This window comes from Pteropus alecto, unplaced genomic scaffold, assembly GCF_000325575.1.
Source record: "Pteropus alecto unplaced genomic scaffold, ASM32557v1 scaffold160, whole genome shotgun sequence".
Lineage (NCBI taxonomy): Eukaryota > Metazoa > Chordata > Mammalia > Chiroptera > Pteropodidae > Pteropus > Pteropus alecto.
In genome coordinates this window covers 4,198,935-4,218,608 of record NW_006429864.1, presented here as the reverse complement: position 1 = coordinate 4,218,608, position 19,674 = coordinate 4,198,935, and the positions used below count along the sequence as shown (strand labels likewise).

Genomic DNA, 19,674 nt, shown 5'->3' with positions numbered 1-19,674 from the left:
ACGGGGGGGGGCGCGGGCCCGGGCTGCGGGCGGCGGCAGTCCCGGCCAGCTGCCCTCTAGCGGTGCTTCTCCCGCGCGCTCCCGGCCCGAGCCCCTCCCGGTGCGGGACACGCTGTCAATCGCTCCTGCTGCCAGTGCCTTGCTCTGTCCCTAGGTCTCAGCTCGTGTTTCTCAGCTTGCGTCTCTCGGTCTCTCCCTTTCTCGGACCCTCGCTTTCTCGCATCTCGGTCTCTGGCCCTCGAGTCGTTTCTGTCTCCTGCCCTCTCTCGGGAGACACCACTGGAGGGCGCCTAAAGCCCGTGGATCGGTCCCAGGTCCCCTCTCCCACCACCCTGAGCCAGAGGGAGAATAGGAAAGCCCCCTTTGCTCCCCAAGGCTCTACCCTCCCCTGGCTGCCTCACCAAGAGCAGGACCTCGGCGGTGTGGGAGGAGAGAAGGACACCCTTTGTTTTTCAATCAGGCTGCTTTATTCTTTTGTGGTAGGAGCCCCCCACCCCCACCCCCATACCCCCAGGAGCCATCTCTCTTCTGACCGCTCCCACCTCTCCCCACAGCTCCCATTTCTCCAAGACCAGTTCCTGTGGTGTGGCAGGAGCAGCTTCCTGCCTGTCTGCAAAAGACCCTTTGCTCCTGGATCTCTCCTGTCCCCTTGGGGCTTCTGCGGACCCTGCGAAGCAAAGAAACACTGTTTATTATGTTGGGGAGAGGGACTGGTTGGGGGCGGGGGATTGAAGGTCTGTGAACTTTCCCTCCCCAGAGCTCCCTAGGTGACCAGCCTCAATGGATTCCCCTGTGCGGGGTCAGCTAACAAGGCAAGGTGGCCCAAGCCCTCCTGGGCCACTGCCGCGCTGCTGTCCTGGCAGCTGCACATGCTCACCTGATGGGTGCTAGATGTAGTAGAGGGGCACCTCGCCACAGAGGGTGCTCACGGTGGTGCCTAGGAAGTCCAGGTCCCTGGAGGACACTGAGCCAGTGTCACTGCCCTCCTCCTGGCCCAGCTTAGAGGGAGGCATCGCAGGCTTGACCTATAAAGCACCAGATTTGGAGGCTGGAAATTAAATTTCTGTCTCACCTGTGGCCCCTTTTGTGGGACCTCAGGTGTGTCAGGCAATGTCTCTGAGCCTTGGTTTCCTCACCAGTAAAGAGGGGGCTGTGCTGGAGTCAGAAGCCCCCAGGTAGTGTGAGCTCAGTTGAAGCCGCCACCTGGAGGTGGGGTGGTTGGGTGGGGCTGGGGAATGGGTAGGGCAAGTGTAGTGCAGGTGAGTCTAGAAAGGGACACTTACCTGACAGCCCAAGAGGAGCAGCAGCACTTTACAGGTGACAAATAGCCATCATCTCAAATGCTCCTCCCAGTAGCCCTGGAAGGGAGACAACCAGCTCCCTCTCACCTTCACACTCACCTGGAAGTTCTGGAATTTTCTAGCGAGAGCCTCAAGACTGGGGATGTTCTCCGGAGCCATCTTCATGATGTAGCAGCAGGTTCCCGGTGCCGGCTTGTAGGCAATCAGGAGCTGGGCATAGGAACGCCAGAGTTCATTCAGGAAGGCCCTGCCTTGCTCACTCCCTAACTCTGGTCCTGGGCCACCTCCCTCTAGGTTGGGCACAGGAGGGAGTCATATTAGAATCTGGAGCTCAGGCACCCCCAGGGGAGGCAAAAAGATTGGGGAGTGGGGCAAGATGGGTGGGTATGAAGTGGCACTGCTGGGCGAGTCTAGCAAAGTCTTGTCATTGGTCCCCTGGGGCCAGGGTCGAGAGGTCCGGGCATACCCACCCGCTGGTAGTCATACACTACGATGCCAGTGGAGCCAATGGAGAAGGTGGCGGTGCCGCCCGCACGCTCGCTCAGGGCCAGGCGTTGCTGGGCTTCCGGCCCCGCAATGCTCATCTCTAGGACCTGGAGGAGGGAACAGTGCTGCCTGGCATTCCTCTTTTCCCACTCGTCCCTTCGGTACTCATGACCACCCTCAGTTCTCTGTACTCAAATGCACTTTGTTCTCTGAGAGCTCAGAAAGGCTGAGTAAAACCAGGTCCTGGAGGAAGCAGCCTGTCCCGATGTGGGGCAGGGGCCTGGTGGAAAAGCTCAGGCTGGATTTGCCACCCTATTCCTGCCTCTGTCCTCCCATTCATCTTGGGCATCTGCTCTACCTCCCCAGCCCATCTGTCTGGACCTGCTGCCCACTCCATCCCAGGCCTGCTCACCATCTCAGTATGTTTCTGGCTCATGTGAAGACCCATGAGCAGGGCCCCTACAATCACCACGACGACAAGAACCACCACCACGACCACGATGAGAAGGCGTTTCAAGTGCACAGGGCAGCAGGGGATGCGGAACTGGCCCCGGGGGGCTGCTGAGTAGTCCTGATGTGGTGGTGGCGGGGGAAAGGAGACAGGTGTGAAGTCATGAGGATGCCCCTTCTCCCTGCACAAGCTCGATGCCCTCTCACACCCTCCCTAGGCTGGGCAAACAATGCTATGGATGTGCAGAGGAGGGATGAGGGGGTCAGTGGGGTACTTCCTGGAGGAGGTGGCCTGAATTCCAACAAACCCATAGATGCGGAGAAGCGAGGTCTAGTTTGGAGAGACCCAAGAGAGCCTATTTTAACAGTCATATCTCCTGCTGTTTCCTCCAGACCCCTGGTACCCCAGCCATGCCCAGTCCTTCTCTCTTCCCCAGGTAATCCGTGCTCTCTCACACCTCTGTGCCTTTATGCATACCACCCTTCTTCCTGCGGCGCCTTTCTCCTTCTCCACCTGGGGAGCTCCTACTTATCTTCTGGAGCCAGCTTGAAAGTCATTTTCTCCATTGAGCTTCCTTTGACCTCCCCTTTAGTGGCTCCCAACTCAGTGCCCTCTACAGCTCTTTCCACTGACCTTGGTGGTGGCAGCCAGCCCCTCATATTGGAACCATTGGCTGCCACATCTATCACCCCAAGGGACTATGTCTTGCTAGTTGGTGTCCCTGCCCCAACTTAGCACAGCCCTAGGTGAGTTGAGTGAATGAATCTGGATGAGGAAACAGGCCCAGAGAGGCCCACCACACGCATGCACACACACATGATCACACTCACCGGTGGGCTCTCCATCAGGACCTCTTTGCTGCCGACATCCATCTTGCTATAGGCACCTTCTCCTCATCATCTCTCAAATGTGACTAGGGTTTTATATGTGCCAGTAGGGAGAGGGGACAGAGGTGAAGGACCCAGGCTCCATCTGCCAGGCAAACCCTTGGCTTTGAAGCCTGTTTGTTCCTGGCCCTCCAGAACCTCGGACCCGATAAGCCAGCTACAAGAACACCTAAGGGCCCTTGGCCCTGGCACATGAGTCCTCTTGGCCCCGGCAAAAGCAAAGCTGGATAAGCCGAGCACACTTACCCTTGGGCAATCTGTTCCTCTCACTGTGGGTGTCTTCCTGGCATGCTCGCCTTTCTTGCTGGCACCTGCCTTCGCAGTCCTGTGTCTTTCCCTGTTCTTCTGCCAGGCTGAAACTTTCAGGCAGCCAAGGGTCTGACCCAGTGGGGAGTCCATCCCACTTCCCAACAGAATTTTCCCCTACGTGTAAAGATGAGCTCCAGCAAGGGGCATGAAGAGGAGGTGCCTGTGGACCTAGAAGGGGCGCTGCTGAAGGCATCAGTGTGGGGGTTCATAAACGGTTCAAAAGTCCTCTGGGAACATCAGATTTTCACTTCAGGTACTTTACCTGTCTCGCTGTCTCTTACACTTCTGTACCTAACCTCAGACTTCCCCCCAGCCATTCTTTTCCAAATTCTGTAAACTGTTTTCTCTGGTTATGAATTCCTACTAACACAAGGTTTTCTGTATTTCGCTATGGGCTTGTTTGTAAGCTGAAGGCTTCCCCTACCCCCTAGCCCCTGCTTTTATTTTACTTGCGTTTATTTTATGCTAAACTTCTTCGCAGGCCATACATTTTTGGAGTTGTGTTTTTTCAGTTTCTTCTGGGATGGCTTCTTCTGTGCAACCTCCTCTTCTGGTTTAGGAACGATCTGCTCTTTTTCAGTGCAGATCGTCTCGGTGTGGCAGGGAGGGCTCCTGTAGGGGATCATCCCACAGGAGTTCTGTAAGTTCTGTACCTCATTTTGGGGGCTTCGTTCACCCGGATGTGTTCGATGACCAGAGAATCTTCATCTAAACCTTTCAGTTCAGTATCGCCCTCTACATTTTTAAGCATGTGCAGCAAAATTTCAGCACTGTTTTTGGGCCACCCACCCTCTGTCCAGCCCCACTGTTTAGCTTGGACACCTCTACCAACTCCACCATTATAATGACATGGAATGACATTGCTTCTGTCAAGTGCCATCCTCCAGATACTTGGAGGCTTTTCGAATATGTATACCTTTAATGGCCTGGGCAGTTTCATGAATGTTTTTAAAGAGAACATGAAGATTTGAGTCTCTCGCTTTGCATGATTTTGTGGGGTTTGCTGCATCAAGTGAATGGCGAACCATTTTCAGAGATCAAGCTGAAGGCTCTTGATAGTAGATTCCATGCCTGACACTTCTTTCTTATGTACAGACAGCTTTGCGCAAGGCTGGGTGTAGTGACATGGGATCCCAATTTCCTTGTCCTTGAATCAGCCCATTCACCGGGTGCTGCCATCACCCTTCCTCTCTTCGCTCCTCTTTTCATATCCTCTGACCCTAAATTTGCCCTGAGAACACGACTCAACCAAATGGGTTCACTTCCTGGACCTTCTTCTCCCCTCTCTCTTTCCTACTCTTGCCCAAAGCGGTCTCTGCGGCTTTGTTGTGCTAGATCAAGGCTATATCCCTTCTGTCAAGTGCTCCTCTGCACAGTGGGCCAGGGGTGCTCTATGGCACCTTCAGCTCTAAACTTTCGTGAGTGTGTAAGTCAGAGCCCCACACCTCGCTCCTCTCTTGGCCCCGCTCCCTGATCTTCCTTATACTGCAGCTCCGACACTTCACTCCAATTCCTGCCCCTTGCCTGTCAGCTCCCTCACAGCTTGGCCTTCCCTTTCGATCATGATCTCACGACTGGACCTCCAACTCTCCAGCCCTGGCGGGTTCTCCTGCCCCCACAAGGACCCCCTCTCCAGATGGAGGGCCTTCAACCCCCAGCTTGCGCAACAGCATGGCATCTGAGCTGAGAGCCCCTGAGAAGCTTGGGGAAGGAGAGAAGGAAGGAAATGTTTGCTCCCACCACTCTGCTCAACTCCCAACTGCCCCTTTAAATATTTGCCTAAGCCTCTAGCAGCAAGTGTCCTAGGAGGGGTGAAAGAGGAGGAGAGGGGTCCATGGAAGAGAGGGAAGAGCTCTTCCCTCAACTGTGTACAGGCTCGACTGTGTGCAGGTGCCAGATATAGCAGACAGCCGCCTGCAGCCCACCCCTGCCTGCCAGGGCCCCCACTCCCATCCCCAGTTGTCCTGGCAACACTAGGATTGATCGGCTGACTCACATGTACTGAGCCTGTGCCAGGTGGGCAGCGAGCCAGCGGGAGGGCCAAGGATAACTGCAAACATCTCTGGGTCCCTGTGAGCATCTGGTGGAGGAGCGTCTAGTCCAGCTGTGGGGCTCGTTCTGAGCAGGTGCTGTGGGTAGGGCTTGCCATCATCACAGGGTGCTGGGAAAGGGGGCTCTTTCTTGGAGAGACGCCTCCGCTCTCCTTTAGGTCCTCAATCTCTCCTGTAGGCTGCTCTTAGGCTTGCCTGCTTTCTTTTACTCATTTTTTTTGCCTGTTTGGAGGTTGGGAAGGAAGGATGCCCTCCAGTTTCATAAAGGAAGTTCAGATGCTGGCGCCAACCCAGCAGAAGTCTTGGGAACCTTGAAGCAGGAAAGAAGGAGGGACCTTCAGCTGGGCACACATAGCTGTCCCCTTGCCTCCCACCCCAGCCCTCTGCTGCAGGCTTCTCACTTTTTGGCCTTTACTTAGGCCATTTTTCCCTCTTGGAAAGCCCACCCTCAATGCCTCTCCACCTCCTTCAATACCGCCTCTCCTACAAGGCCAAGCAAGAACCAATGGCACCCATTCTGTTACCTCACTGCTCTGGCCTGCGATGCCCCATCCCTCCTCCAAAATCTCCCAGACTCCCTGACACGTGTTCACCTACCACTTAACACACACTGCTGTTCTCATGAGCTACGTGGGTGCTTTTTGTTGTCCTATGTTTCCAACCTGGCTTCCAGCCATGGAACTGGCCCTGGGAGCAAGCTTTCCCGAGGCTTCTTTGTACCTGCCACATGGCAAGGAACTTGCACGCAGCCAACAGGTAATTATAGTCAATGATAAGACTATCACCAAACATGAGAGGGCTCCTGGTGAGCAGTCAATAGTTCATTCCTTCAGTATGTGGAGGTCTCAGTGCTTCCCTGGCTTGCTCTGGAACACTGAATGAGACATTTTGTCTTTCTAGGCTTTAGAGTATTCATCTGTGAAATGGGACTAGTACTGTCTGTGGCCTGTCCCCGTCTACAAGCTGTTGTGAGGATCCAAGACATCATAATGTGAAAGTCCAATCATCATGATTATCATCATCTGCTTCAGCTCCCAGGACACCCTTTCTCACTGGCGAGGAGTAAGACCCAGCCTCCCCCTTTCCGCTGTCTCTGAGGTAAAGCCTCTGAGGACCATGGTGGCGGAGAGCTCCATGACAGCCACTCCTATGTGTGACTCCCGGTTTCCTCCTTCCAGCCCCTCAGCTGCAGAACCAGGACAGGATTCACTCTGCCCTTTGTGTCCTGGGCAGAGCCGTGCCAGGGACGAATGGAGACGGTTGCCCAGCTGCCCCAGCCCCCCTCTCCACCCCCATTGGTTGTCTTCCCACCAGCTGGCATGAGCGGGGCAGCACGGGCAGCTGGATGGGCCGTGACAAGTGGGTTATCAAAGGGCAGGGGCATCCCTGGCTGGGAGAACATGGACTTAAGCTCAGACCAGAGGATCCCCTGCTGGCAGAAGCTGAGATCAGCTGGGGAAGCATCTTACACCTGGTAGTCTCAGTTTCCTGGATTGATGTGGAAAGAGCACCTGACTAGGAGCCCAGCCACCTGACTTCTAGGCTCCCCTTGTCCTGTACCTGGGAGCTCTTGGGACAGTACTCATACCACACCACACACACACACACACACGCACACACACGCACGCACGTACACACACACTCCCCTGGGAGGTAGCATGGTATAGAGCAGCAGTTCTCAAACTCTTAAAAAATATTGAGGACCCCAAAGGGCTTTTGTTTATGTGAGTTATATCTATTGATATTTACTGAGAAATTTAAAAATATTTATTAAAGAATTAAATTAAAATAGCAATAATAAACCAATATACGTTATAAGTTTTTACATAAAATTAACTATTTTACGTAGCAAAAAATATTTAGAGAGAAGAGCATCATTGTTTTACATTTTTATAAATTTCTTTCATTTCTGGCTTAATAGAAGATATATCATCGCGTAGCCTCTGGAAAATTCCAGCGTGCTTTGTGAGAACATGGAAGTGAAAAGGGCAAATAATGTCTTAACATTAATAGGAAAATTGTCTTGACCTCCAAGAGTCCCTGGGAGGTTCTCAAGCCCGCTTGGGCTGCCTGGACCACGCTCTGAAAACCCCTGGTGTGGATAACAACTGTGAACTTAGGAGCTGAGCAGATTGAGTTTAAAGCCCTGCTTTGTCACTTTCTTTTTCTGGTACTACGGGCCTTACTTTTCTTCTCTGTAAAAAGGGATTAATATCATCTACCTCAAAAGGTGGAAAGGATTAAGTAAGTGGAGTTCACGACACATAGTAAGTGTGATATCGAGCTTGGCTACTTTCCCCTTGGTTCCGGCCTCAGTGTCTTCATTTGTTAAACAAAGGGCTGGACCGGAAAACTTGCAAGGATCTTCCCAGTTCCAACAGGCTGTGGCTGTGTGGTGAGAAATGTTCGAGAATTCCACATTCCCACTCCCGCACTAGTGACGGCAGTGACGGCATCCCCTTTTCAGCTCACACAGACACGGTGGCACATTCCATTCACCAGCTGTGGAAACACACGTGAACACAGATACACACCTGTCGGTCATGATTGCCCATGAATCTGTTTAGAAGATGTGTGTCCCGAGGGCCAAGACACACACGGGAAGACGCAGAGGCACATAGATCCCTGATGCAAAAATGCCTCGCAAGGGGATCTGTGCATGTGCCTGCAAAGACACGTGTGCACACGTGTATGCAATCATGTCCTCCTAGGATGCACAAGGGCACCGTGCACGCATGCACAGACGATCTGAGTGCCAGACACAGTAGCAGATGGGCCAGAGACCTCCGGGAGGGCATGCAGTATAGAGCGGCCAGGGCGGCAACCACTCCTTTCTTACGCTACTCTCAGCCCAGCACCCCTACTCCGCCCTGCGCGCCCCCGCGGCTGCCGCCGCAGTCCGCGGCCACCCCAGCCCGGCAGCCCTCTGCTCGGCTCGTTTCCGCGCATCAATCCCGGCCCGCGCGCGGGAGCGAGCAGGGGAGGGGACCGCAGCCGGTGCTGAGGGTTGGAGGAGTCGGCTCTCTGCTCTCTGCAGCCGGCAGCTGGGCCTCTTGCTGCGGCGGCAGCGGCTGCCAGTGGCCAGGCGGTGCCAGCCCACAGGGTGGCTGAGAGCGGTGGGGCGGGGGCGGCCGGTGGCCTGAGGCAAAGCTTGCCGGCAGCATGGCGGGGGTGTGGGCCAGGCGGGGCTCGGGGCTCCCGCTGCTGGCGCTGTCCGTGTTTGGCTTCTGCCTGATGCTGCAGGTCAGTGCCAAGAGGCCCCCCAAAACGCCCCCCTGCCCGCCCAGCTGCTCCTGCACCAGGGACACGGCCTTCTGCGTGGACTCTAAGGCAGTACCCAGGAACCTGCCCGCGGAGGTCATCTCTCTGTGAGTGCCCAGCCCTGTCCCGGGGTGGTGGTGGTGGGGATTGAGCCGAGAGGGGGAGGAAGCCAAGGACCGCTCTGGGAGTGGATGGGGAGAACCCTGCTCCCCCTTATAGAGTGTGGGGACCAGGAGGACTCCAGGGGGTCCTTAGGACTGGAGATTCAAGGTATCAGCTGGACAGGGCGTTCTGCAGTCATACAGGCTCGGCGGCCATAGCTGGGGAAAGCAGTTCACGGCCAAGAATGAATCACCACCAGCAGCGTCGATGAGACCTACTATGTGCGGGGCTCTGGACTTTGGGGGAGGGAGTTGTTTACACCAACATGTGGGCCCCCTACCTGTGATGTCAAATGAAGGGCGGAAAGGCTTCTTGTGCCAGAAGGGAGGGAGGCAGCAGGGGGAGAGGTAGAAGTGAGAAACACCCACATGGCAACCGGCACCCTGGCCCCGAGGTGCCCGGAGGTGGGGGGGCATGGCGGGGGGTGGGGGGCAGCAGACGCCTGCCACTGATCTCGCTAGCCACTCTGCACAGGGCCAGCCAAGGTGGGGGGGCATGGCGGGGGGGGGGGGGCAGCAGACGCCTGCCACTGATCTCGCCAGCCACTCTGCACAGGGCCAGCCAGCCTGTCACTTGCAGCAACAGCCTCCGGAAATAGACAGGCTGTGTGGTCCTTGGGAGTACAATGCTAACCTGTACCCCCATCCCTCAACAGTACCCAGCACATTGTGGGTGTTTAGAGGATCATGAAGGTGTGGGTAATGGAACCTTCTTTTGGCTGAGGAGGAAGCTGAGCCTGGGGCCATTGGTGCTCAGAGAGGCGGTAGGGAAGGGTAATGGTGAAGGCAGGCATTGAGAAGGGGAAGACAGCCCCAGGTGGAGGGCCAGTCAGGTGAAATGGGAGTTTCCAGAACAAGTGCCTACAGAAGCCATTGCCCTGTCCACCTCGCACCGCACCAGCACAATCCCTGCATACTCCCCCCGGTACTGACTCAGGTGTCCCCTGCAGGACGCTGGTGAATGCTGCCTTCTCGGAGATCCAGGATGGAGCGTTTTCCCACCTGCCACTGCTGCAGTTCCTGTATGGACAAGGCCTTGTGGAAGGCGGGTGGTGGTTTGGGGTGGGGCAGTGGAAGGGGACAGATCCTGGACTGGGGAGAGGAGAGCCCATGTAGGTAGCCTTTGGAGATTAAGATGCAGATGTCTTACTTACACACCAGTGGGATATGCCACAAAAGATGGAGCAGCCTGGAGTAAGGAAGGGTGGGGGGAGCAGCAGCTGGGGAGAAGGGGGGCAGGGCTTGCATGCAAAAGCCAAGAAATGGGTATTGGGAGGCCAGTTAGGAATGGACTTGCCTCCTCTGGACATCTAAAGGAATTGGGTGCAATAATTTGGGCTGGTTCCAGAGGGTGGACACTGAAGGAGAGAGGGGTCATCTTAGAGACCAGTGACCCCGGGGTTTGAAGAAAGAGCAGGGGGCTGAACAGAGGGAAGACCTGATGGCCTGGAATTCTAAAAGGGGCTGTTTACATTCAAAGCCCAGTCACAAGAGATGGTACATGAGAGTTACCCCACCTCCTTCTCACCGGCCATCTCAGAGGGACTGGAGGGCTGAGGGGTTAGGATAGGAGGGATGGGAGATGCGCTGGGGAAGGAACCAGCTTGCCAGCAGAGATCTACCCCGACTGTTTTTACTCTAGGAGCAAACAGGGGCCCTGGGAGTTTCTGGGACCAGAACAGGTTTCTGCCTGGTTTGGCTGCCCAGGCTGCTCTGGGGTTCTCTGTTGGGGTCCCGAAGGTAGGAGACAGGGTAGCCAGGCTTTGAAGAAGCCCAAGGGTGAGGCAACAGGCATGTCCTTGGAAGCTCTAATTCTGCCTTTGTCTCTCCAGGTTACTCAACTCCAACAAGTTTACGCTGATCGGAGACAACGCCTTCACAGGACTGTCGCACCTGCAGTACCTGTGTGTGGGAAGGAAAGGGGAGGGAGGCCGAAGGGAGTAGGGATGAAGAAGGAGGGCCTAGGTGGGCTGAGGGGAGGTTGACTGAGGAAGGCTGAGGGAGGTGAGGGCCCTTCAATCTCTGCCTGTAGGACCTGAGCAGAGGTTGTTTCATCCATCCCTCTGTAAACCGTCCTGCCGGGACGCCCTGTCACCACAGGTTCAGTGTCTCCAGATTCAGAGTGGAAGCCTGTCTCAGGGCCATGGGCTGAAATCTAGGTGGGATGTAGAAAAATAGATGGGGGAGGGGGTCCTGGGAGCCTGAGCGGCTGCAGAGACGATTCTCATTTCCTCCAGCTTCATTGAGAACAATGACATCTGGGCACTCTCCAAGTTTACTTTCAGAGGACTCAAGTCTCTAACACACCTGTGAGTACATGCCACACACACTCACCCTTCCCCAGCCCACCCACGCCCATCCCTATTTCCTATGGCCTTTGGCCTCAGTCACAATCTTCAGGTGACCCAGGGGTCTCTCTTGCAGCTCACTGGCCAACAATAACCTGCAGACACTGCCCAGAGACATCTTTCGGCCCCTGGACATCCTGAGTGACTTGTAAGGACTTAGTCTTAGCTCTTTTGACAGTGCCACAGAAGGGCGTGTCCCTGAAGGGCATGTTGTGGGAACCAAGATTGGGAAGATCATAAGGTCTAGAGAGGCTAGGTGAGCTTGGGTTTGGAAAGGGGGCGCCTCCGAAAAGGCTAGGTTGAGTTATATGTAGATTGGTAGTCTTCCAAGTTAGGGTTCCTGACTTGGAATCTGTGGGTCCTCTAAAAATGCACATGAGGCAATACGTGTATGTTTTTTAAACATGTACTTTCTAAATGTATGCTTGATTTTAATCTATATTAAAGTCTGATAGCATAGCCAGTCATCGATAAGTATTTATACAAGAGGACAAAAGCCCTGGGTTGTGGAGAGGTGGGAGGAACTGGGGTACAACACAGAGTTGTGCAGGTTATACACTGCAAATGGCACCTGCCTGCTAAGGAGGCAAGTAGGGGCTGAACTCTGCTTCCACTCAGCTGGTCAATCATGTGTCAATGGGGCTGCATCCACCCCAAGGGGAACCTTTTTCTAATCCACACAAAGATGCCATGTGAGCAACCAACAGCAGCTTTGACTATAGCTACTTCTAGAGCCTCAAGGGCCCAGGTGGGCTGAGCAGCTGAGAACCTGTCCCTCTCTGTGTCACCCTGCCCCGCCCCCCATCACCCTCATGATCAGGGATCTGCGGGGCAACTCGCTCAACTGTGACTGCAAGGTGAAGTGGCTGGTGGAGTGGCTGGCACACACCAACACCACGGTGGCCCCCATCTATTGCGCCAGCCCGCCCCGCTTCCAAGAGCACAAGGTGCAGGATTTGCCACTGCGGGAGTTCGACTGCATCACCACGGGTAGGAGGTGCCCCTGCCTCGGGCCTCAGGCTGGGCCTACCCAGGGCACTCCACAGGCACTGCCTGAACTCCCCAAGCCCCTGCCTCACCAGCCGAGCAACCCCTACCGCCTCGGCAAGCTCTTACTCCTCCACCCAACCTCTCATCCCCGCAGATTTCGTGCTGTACCAGACCCTGTCCTTCCCTGCGGTGTCGGCTGAGCCCTTCCTTTACTCCAGCGACCTCTATGTGGCTCTGGCCCAGCCAGGTGCCAGTGCTTGCACCATCCTCAAGTGGGACTATGTTGAACGGCAGCTTCGAGACTATGATAGGATCCCAGGTACTTGCGCCAGGCTCTGCTCTGCTGGGTGGGTGGGGGTGCCCCGTTGAGTTCCTATAGGGAGGATAGATGACACATAGTCTCTGCTCACAAGAATGTTCTAGTGTTTGGAGGGAGGCTGATACATACACAGATAACATCCATCTAATAGGTCAGTGCTAGGAGGGAGCTATGAACACAATGCTCTGGGAGAACGAAGGAGAAGCCTACCTTGGGAAATCAAGGAAAGCTTCCTGGTAGAGGGATGCCTGAGCTGAGTCTTGAAGGATGAGTCAGGGGTGATGCTCAGTCTCCAGGTTTAAGTAACTGGGAGGTGCCTGTGAACTAAGGAGGAGGAGATAGGAGTGGCTAGTGAGCTCGATTTGGGATCTACTGAATTTAAGCTGAGTCTAGAAAGTTGAGGGAGACGTAGCTGGGAGAAAAAAGAAATGTGGGCAGGGTGTTCTGGCAGAGGGAACAGCATGAGCAAAGTCAAGAAGGTGTGTACCAGCTTATCGTGTGAATGCAGGCACAGCATATAAACAGCTCACATGACTACAACATAAGGTTCAAGATGGAAGGTGGCAGATGAGACTTGAGAAAGAGGAGGACCAGGTCACTGACAGGCTTTGAGAAAGTATGTGAATCGATCCAATCTGTATTTTAGAAAACTCCCTCTGTGAGCATCGCGGAGAGTGGTGAGGCATGGGGCAAGACATGTGGACAGACCAGTAGGGAGGGTTGGCTGGAGCCTGGGCTGGGCAGCAGCAGTGGGGATGGAGAATTATACTTAGAAAAGAGGATTAAACTGACACAAGAGGAAACAGAAAATTTAAATTGCCCTATACCTATGAAAGAATTTGAAGTCATTATTAAAAAGAAAAACAAAAAACCTTCCCCCAAGACTCCAGGTCCAGATGGAATCCTTGGTGAATTCTAACAAACATTTAAGGAATAAATAACACGAATCTTATACAAGCTGTACTAGAAAGCAGAAAGGAGGGTTAGCAGGACTTGGGGACTGATCAGCTGCAGGTGAGTGAAGGACAGAGAGGTGCTAGGGATGGCTTCCAGGTTTCTAGACAGAGTGACTAGGTGGAGCCACAGATTGACAAGAACACAGGAGGAAGGAGAGGCTCAATTCTGTGGGTAGACGTGGAGCTCAGTTTTGGCCAGCTGGAGACTAAGGTGCTTGAGGGTGTGTGGCCAAGGAGGGTCTGAGCTGCGTTTTAGGAGCTGAGTGATCATCTGGCACTGGGCAGGCAGACCACGGCTACAGGCGGTGACTGCCAGAGCCTGAGACTCAGCAGGGTTTCCCTTGGGGTTGAGGTCGGGTGATGGAAAGGAGGAGGGTGGGTGAAGATGAGGACAGGTGAAGAGTGTGGCCCCATTTGCTTCGGGTGCCTGGGAAGGGGTCAGATCAATCAGGTCGTGACCTCAGGTACACTTGTTCTAGTGCATAAAAGCCTTTCAAGAGTAAGAGTTCTTGGGAGAATGTATTTCATACGCAACTCTCCAGACATCGAGCTGTCATTTTGCACCCAGCTGTGGGGGAGCTCAAGCGCTCCCTTCTTCCCCGCCTGGACACTCGCCAGTGGGGTAGCTTCTGGTGAGTCGCTTAGACTCTGAGTCTTAGTTTCTCTCTGCGAAATGGTAAAATAAGAGGGTGCATTTCAGAGTGATTAACTGAGGCAATGTGTTCACACTTAGCACAGTGACTGCACGTGATATAAATTCACTAACTGACATTATGGCTAAACAGTCGGTCCATTTCTGGGGACACCTATTTTGTGCTCAGTGTCAGCTTCTATTCGAACCCTGGGGGTAAGGGTGGAGGGAGGGTGATGCTGAGACTGATTATTAGCTGTGAAAAAATGAGATGAACTTCAGCGGAGAGGGACTTCTGTAGCAGAGGACCCTAGCTGTGGCCCACGGTCCCAAGGGACTGACCCCTTTTTTGAGGCTGCGGCATGGGCAGGGCACGTGGCTGCCTGCACTGCCTGATGCTGCTTCCCTCCTGTGGCAGCCCCCTCAGCAGTGCACTGCAAGCCCATGGTGGTGGACAGCCAGCTGTACGTGGTGGTGGCCCAGTTGTTTGGTGGCTCTTACATTTACCACTGGGACCCCAACACCACTCGCTTCACCAAGCTGCAGGACATTGACCCGCAGCGCGTGCGCAAGCCAAATGACCTGGAGGCCTTCCGCATCGATGGCGACTGGTACTTTGCCGTGGCTGACAGCTCCAAGGCAGGTGCCACCAGCCTCTACCGCTGGCACCAGAATGGCTTCTACTCCCACCAGGCCCTGCACGCCTGGCACCGTGACACAGACCTGGAGTTTGTGGATGGTGAGGGCAAGCCTCGGTTGATCGTGTCAAGCAGCTCCCAGGCGCCTGTCATCTATCAGTGGAGTCGCACCCAGAAGCAGTTTGTGGCCCAGGGCGAGGTGACTCAGGTGCCTGATGCCCAGGCTGTGAAACATTTCCGTGCGGGACGTGACAGCTACCTGTGCCTCAGCCGCTACATCGGGGACTCCAAGATCCTGCGCTGGGAGGGCAGCCGCTTCTCAGAGGTGCAAGCCCTCCCCTCCCGGGGCTCGCTGGCCCTGCAGCCCTTCCTCGTAGGTGGTCACCGCTACCTGGCGCTGGGCAGTGACTTCTCCTTCACCCAGATCTATCAGTGGGATGAGGGACGGCAGAAGTTTGTGCGGTTCCAGGAGCTGGCCGTGCAGGCCCCTCGGGCCTTCTGTTACATGCCTGCTGGAGATGCCCAGCTGCTCCTGGCCCCGAGCTTCAAGGGGCAGACACTTGTGTACCGACATGTAGTGGTGGACCTCAGTGCCTAGAGGGGTGCTGAGGCATCTGGGTTGGAGGCTGAGGGGTCCTCCATGTGAGCAGCATGTGTGTCCATGTGAAGACACATGTAGCCAACCTCACGCACACAGACTCCTGGTGAGCACGGGCACCATGTGGGTTGGCCCTGGGAGCCACTCGTCATAGTTGCAATCAGCATTAGGATTCATATATGCACCAGGAAAGCCAAGCAACCTAGTGCCTGAAGCCCTTCTGTCTGTGGACACCCATGGACCCCACACTCTGCAGGCCCCCTCGCTCTGCTGCCTTCCACACGCTCTGGCCCGGGGATGGGGAGGAGTGCTGGGAGGGAGGGCCTTGGGCTGATCCTTCCGACCCTCTGGTCTCTGTTGTTGGTGCTCCAGGTGTCTGTTTAACTTGCTCATGCCCCACATTGCAGCCATGACCACATTTTTCCTACTGCGGGTACACTCACCTGTGTGCCTCCTGCATGCACATGTAGACACTGGCCAACACCCTCAGTCACATGCACATACACCTGTCCACACCCCCGGTTCCCTGTGCACATATGCAGATTCAGCGCTGCCTAAAGGGGCTCCCTTCCATTACCTTGCCTCTCTTGGAGGGGGTGCATAGTACTGTTCTCCTCTGCTCACCCCTGGTGCGCCCACCCTGCATCTGGTAAGGATGAGAATTGTGGTGCCAGCCTCTGGGCATCAGCTTGAACTCCTGGGGACAAAGTCCCTCTGCCCAAAGCAATAACAACAGCCCCAGCAGACCTTGACCTCTTCCCAGTGCTGGCTCTGTTCTCACTGACGTTTCTTCCTCTGACCCTGTCGCCACGGAGAGGAAGGAGACCACTCAGACAAAAGCTTTTCTGCTTTTCTTCCCTGTAGCTCAGCCTCAGCCTCAGCCTCAGACCTCTGCGCCCTAACCCTGCCCCTTGGTTCAGCCCCTACTTTGGGATGTGGACCCTGAGCTGTGCTGGCTCCTTAGGGTGGGTCCAAAAGCTGGCCATCCCAGGGGCCCTGCAAGCACTGGAACCATCTGGGTGGGTGCCAGGAGTGGAGCTGGGCTAGACAGCAACTTGAGGGCACTGGCACCCCTCCAGTCCACGGAGGCTCACACCAAGGGCATTGCCTTTCAGTGCAAGCTGGTAGAGGGGTGAGGACCCTATGAGGTGACATCTGGGAGCCAAGCTTCTGCTGCCCTCTGCTGTGTGCTGGGGATAGACAGCTGCGAGTTACAATGCCGGTGGAGAAGGCATGAGGAGGCTCCTCCCTGTGCCCAGACTGTGATGGGTTCCTGGTGGCAGGATGCCGGGGGCACTCGGGGGCAATGCTATAATTCACTTGCTTCAAATAAAAAGTTCCCACCCCATTGCCAGCTCTAAAATGTCCAGCAGCAAGTCAGCAGTAGCTGTTTCATTAAGAACAGAGTGCATTGTCTATCCCTGTTGCTCGCAGGGGGCCAGCGTCAGCTTTCAGTCCTCATTCCTCCTTGGTCCCTTCCCTCCAAGGAGTGACTGGGCACCCCAAGGTCAGCTGGTGCTGGGGTCAGGAGTTCATGGTAATGACACTGAGGTGCTAGGTCAGTGTGACTAGTTTCTATCACCTGGGCCTGACTCATGGCCTAAGTGTTTCTTCCTGGAAATCAGTTTTAGGGCCAGTAAGACCTCTGTCAGGTCAACTCCAATCAACATGGCCAAGGACAAGCTCAGAATCCCTCTCCTCTCCTCCCCTTCTGCTGGGCAAATGTGCTTCATCACTACCGCCCTCTTCCCTGGGTAAGATTTCAAGCAAGTGGACTGATTTCCCAGAGCCCGAGTTTCTCCTGCAACACAGATGATATGTAAGTCCTAGTTTGTCAGATCCAGATTCAGCCACTTACGAGCTGGGTGGCCTCAACTGCATTACTTAGCCTATTGTATTTATTTCCTCATCTGTAAAATGCAGACGATCATGACACCTGACAGGGTTAGTGGGAAATTTAAACGCATTCACTATCTAGTCTATTAATATATCCAAGGTTCTTGGAAGAGTGTGTCTGGCACAGAATTATGATTTTTATTGGTCTGTGGGACTATATGAGACACAGAGGAGGCACAGAGAAGGCTGCTTTGTGGGAGGGGAGAAGGGAGCCCTTCGGGGAGAACCGCTGTCTGTCAGGTAGGGTTCCGTATCTATCCTTGGTCTCAGATCTTTTTTTTCCCCAGTTAGGAAATATGCTCAGTGATGAAAAGTCATTTGCCCAATGTCACCTGGTGGCATTTGTTAGATAAATGCTTGCCTTGATCAGTCTTCTGTGGGTGGCTTTGGGAGGGGACAGGGAATGCAAATGCTCCTCCGGGAGGGAGGTATATGACTGGAAGAAGGTGGGAGGCTCAAAAGAGAAGGCAAATTCTGATGCTTCTACAACTTTCCATGTGGGGTTGCACAGAGCCCCTGTGCCCCATGTCAGATGCCCAGCCAATCCTGCCCCTGACCATGCCTCACAATGGGGAATCTCACAGATGACTGACATGTACCACATTCATGTTCTCTCGGCTTAGCAGGTGCCCCTTGGGTCCCCAGCCACACTGCACTGGAATTGTCTGTCCTGTTTTTCATATGAGGAATGGGCCTTCATGCTCTGCCAAAGGAGGTTGCCAGGGAGAGTGGGTTGAGTCTCCCAGACCCGTTGGCACTCTGTTGCCCAGTAGAAAGATAAACATCACTTTGATCGTCGCCCCTACCCCCACCCCAGGGCTCCTCCCAAGAATGGAAGACACTTCTCTCCCTGAATGCCCAGCCCTCTCTGCACATGGGAATGGAGCCTGCTGTATGCCTGCCTGGTCACCTGCCCTGGGGTCATCTATGTGTCCAGAGAGCTGCTTAGCAACCCACTGTTACCAGGTGACTGTGTCAATAGCTAAAGACCAAAGGCTATGAGAGGCAGAGTCCACTCACTCTGCCAAAGCTGAGGAGGGTGACACTCCCAGTTGCCAGCCTCATGCCCCTCCATGCTAGGCTCTTAGCAGCAGACCTCTGACGTCTTGCCCCTTAGATTTCCCAAGCACAGTCATCAGGACCAGGAGTCTGCATGTGAGAGATCGTCGCAGCTGGGAGAGCTTAGAGTGAGAACAGGGGAGCTTTTCCCCATTTGTGGGGGTAGAGAAAGGCTTGTGATGCTGAAGTCAGGCTCGTGACTCTGGAAGGCAGCTGGTGGGGAGAAGGCGGTTCTGTGGCAGGTACCAAAGGACCCGAGGTTCACACGTTCACAGTAAGCCCAGGTAACCTTACCTCCCAAAGAATGGACATCCCTTCCCACTTCTGCAACCCCTACTCCCACCCTGCTCCTCCTGAGCTGGTCCCCTATTGAATCAGTCACATCCTTCTGCTCCAAAGACTATGCCTAGAGACCAGTGGTGGGACACCAACCTTTAGTGTTTCTTATTCCTCCAATGCAGGGTGGGAGCTAGGCCCAGGTGAGGGGATGGTTAGGCAGAGAGAAGAAGGCAGCAGGGCCTCAGGGGAGCTTCTCCTATAGGCCGGTTTCACTTCTAGCTCTCACACCCAGCAACACCAATAAAACCGATGATGATAATTGAATATAATTACAATGTGTTTTCATTTATTCCCAAGAAGCCTCCTTTCCCTGGCCCCCATCATTACTTATTCCATCCTTTTGAGGGGCAGTGGGTGTTAACTATGGCTCTAATAAAAAGTAATGACTGCCCACTTCCTGCCCCCACAGCTCTGGGCAGCTCTGCTATCACCCTCACCGCAGCCCTGTGAGGCAGAGGGGAGGCTGTGCAGGGTTAGGGGGATGCTGTGATTCTCATTTTTAGAGGTAAGAAGGAGGCGCTAAGCAGGAGAGGTACACTGAATGCAACCCCACGTGGAAAGTTGTAGAAGCATCAGAGTTTGCCTTCTCTTTTGAGCCTCTCACCTTCTTCCAGTCAATACCTCTCTTCCAGAGGAGCATTTGCATTCCCTGTCCCCTCCCAAAGCCACCAGCAGAAGACTGATCAGGGCAAGCATTATCCAGCCAGCAACAAATGCCACCAGGTGACGTTGGGCAAATGACTTTTCATCACTGAGCATATTTCCTAAATATTTGGGGGGGGGGGATCTTTGTAAAAATCAAGACCCTAGGCACAAAAAGTGCACTACAAAAAGGCAACCAGTGACATTATAGAGCTCTCAGGGATATCTGTGTTCTTGGCTCACAGGAATAGGTGGAATTTCAAACTTCTGGTGAAAAAGGCACAGAGGGCTGGGGGCTCTGCCCAGAATCTGTCAAATCCTAGCAATTAGCCTGCCCAGGCCCCGTAGGCT

At 54.5% G+C, this 19,674-nt stretch overlaps 2 protein-coding genes across 2 annotated transcripts; one reads left to right on the top strand and one right to left on the bottom strand.

Annotated features, from left to right (window-relative positions):
• Positions 1-33: 33 nt before the first annotated feature.
• SFTPC (surfactant protein C) lies at positions 34-2,650 on the bottom strand. The gene is made up of 5 exons (XM_025044371.1): positions 2,642-2,650; positions 2,200-2,451; positions 1,772-1,894; positions 1,389-1,511; positions 34-1,025 (listed from the first exon to the last, which is right to left on the bottom strand). Exons 1-5 carry the CDS (start codon positions 2,648-2,650, stop codon positions 888-890), a joined length of 645 nt encoding a protein of 214 aa, XP_024900139.1. The 3' UTR covers positions 34-887.
• A 4,758-nt stretch (positions 2,651-7,408) lies between these two features.
• Positions 7,409-16,723, top strand: LGI3 (leucine rich repeat LGI family member 3). The gene is made up of 8 exons (XM_006904375.3): positions 7,409-8,853; positions 9,858-9,929; positions 10,740-10,811; positions 11,145-11,216; positions 11,332-11,403; positions 12,076-12,245; positions 12,400-12,564; positions 14,570-16,723. The coding sequence occupies exons 1-8, from the start codon at positions 8,648-8,650 to the stop codon at positions 15,385-15,387; spliced, it is 1,647 nt and encodes a 548-aa protein (XP_006904437.1). The 5' UTR covers positions 7,409-8,647; the 3' UTR covers positions 15,388-16,723.
• Positions 16,724-19,674: the final 2,951 nt, after the last annotated feature.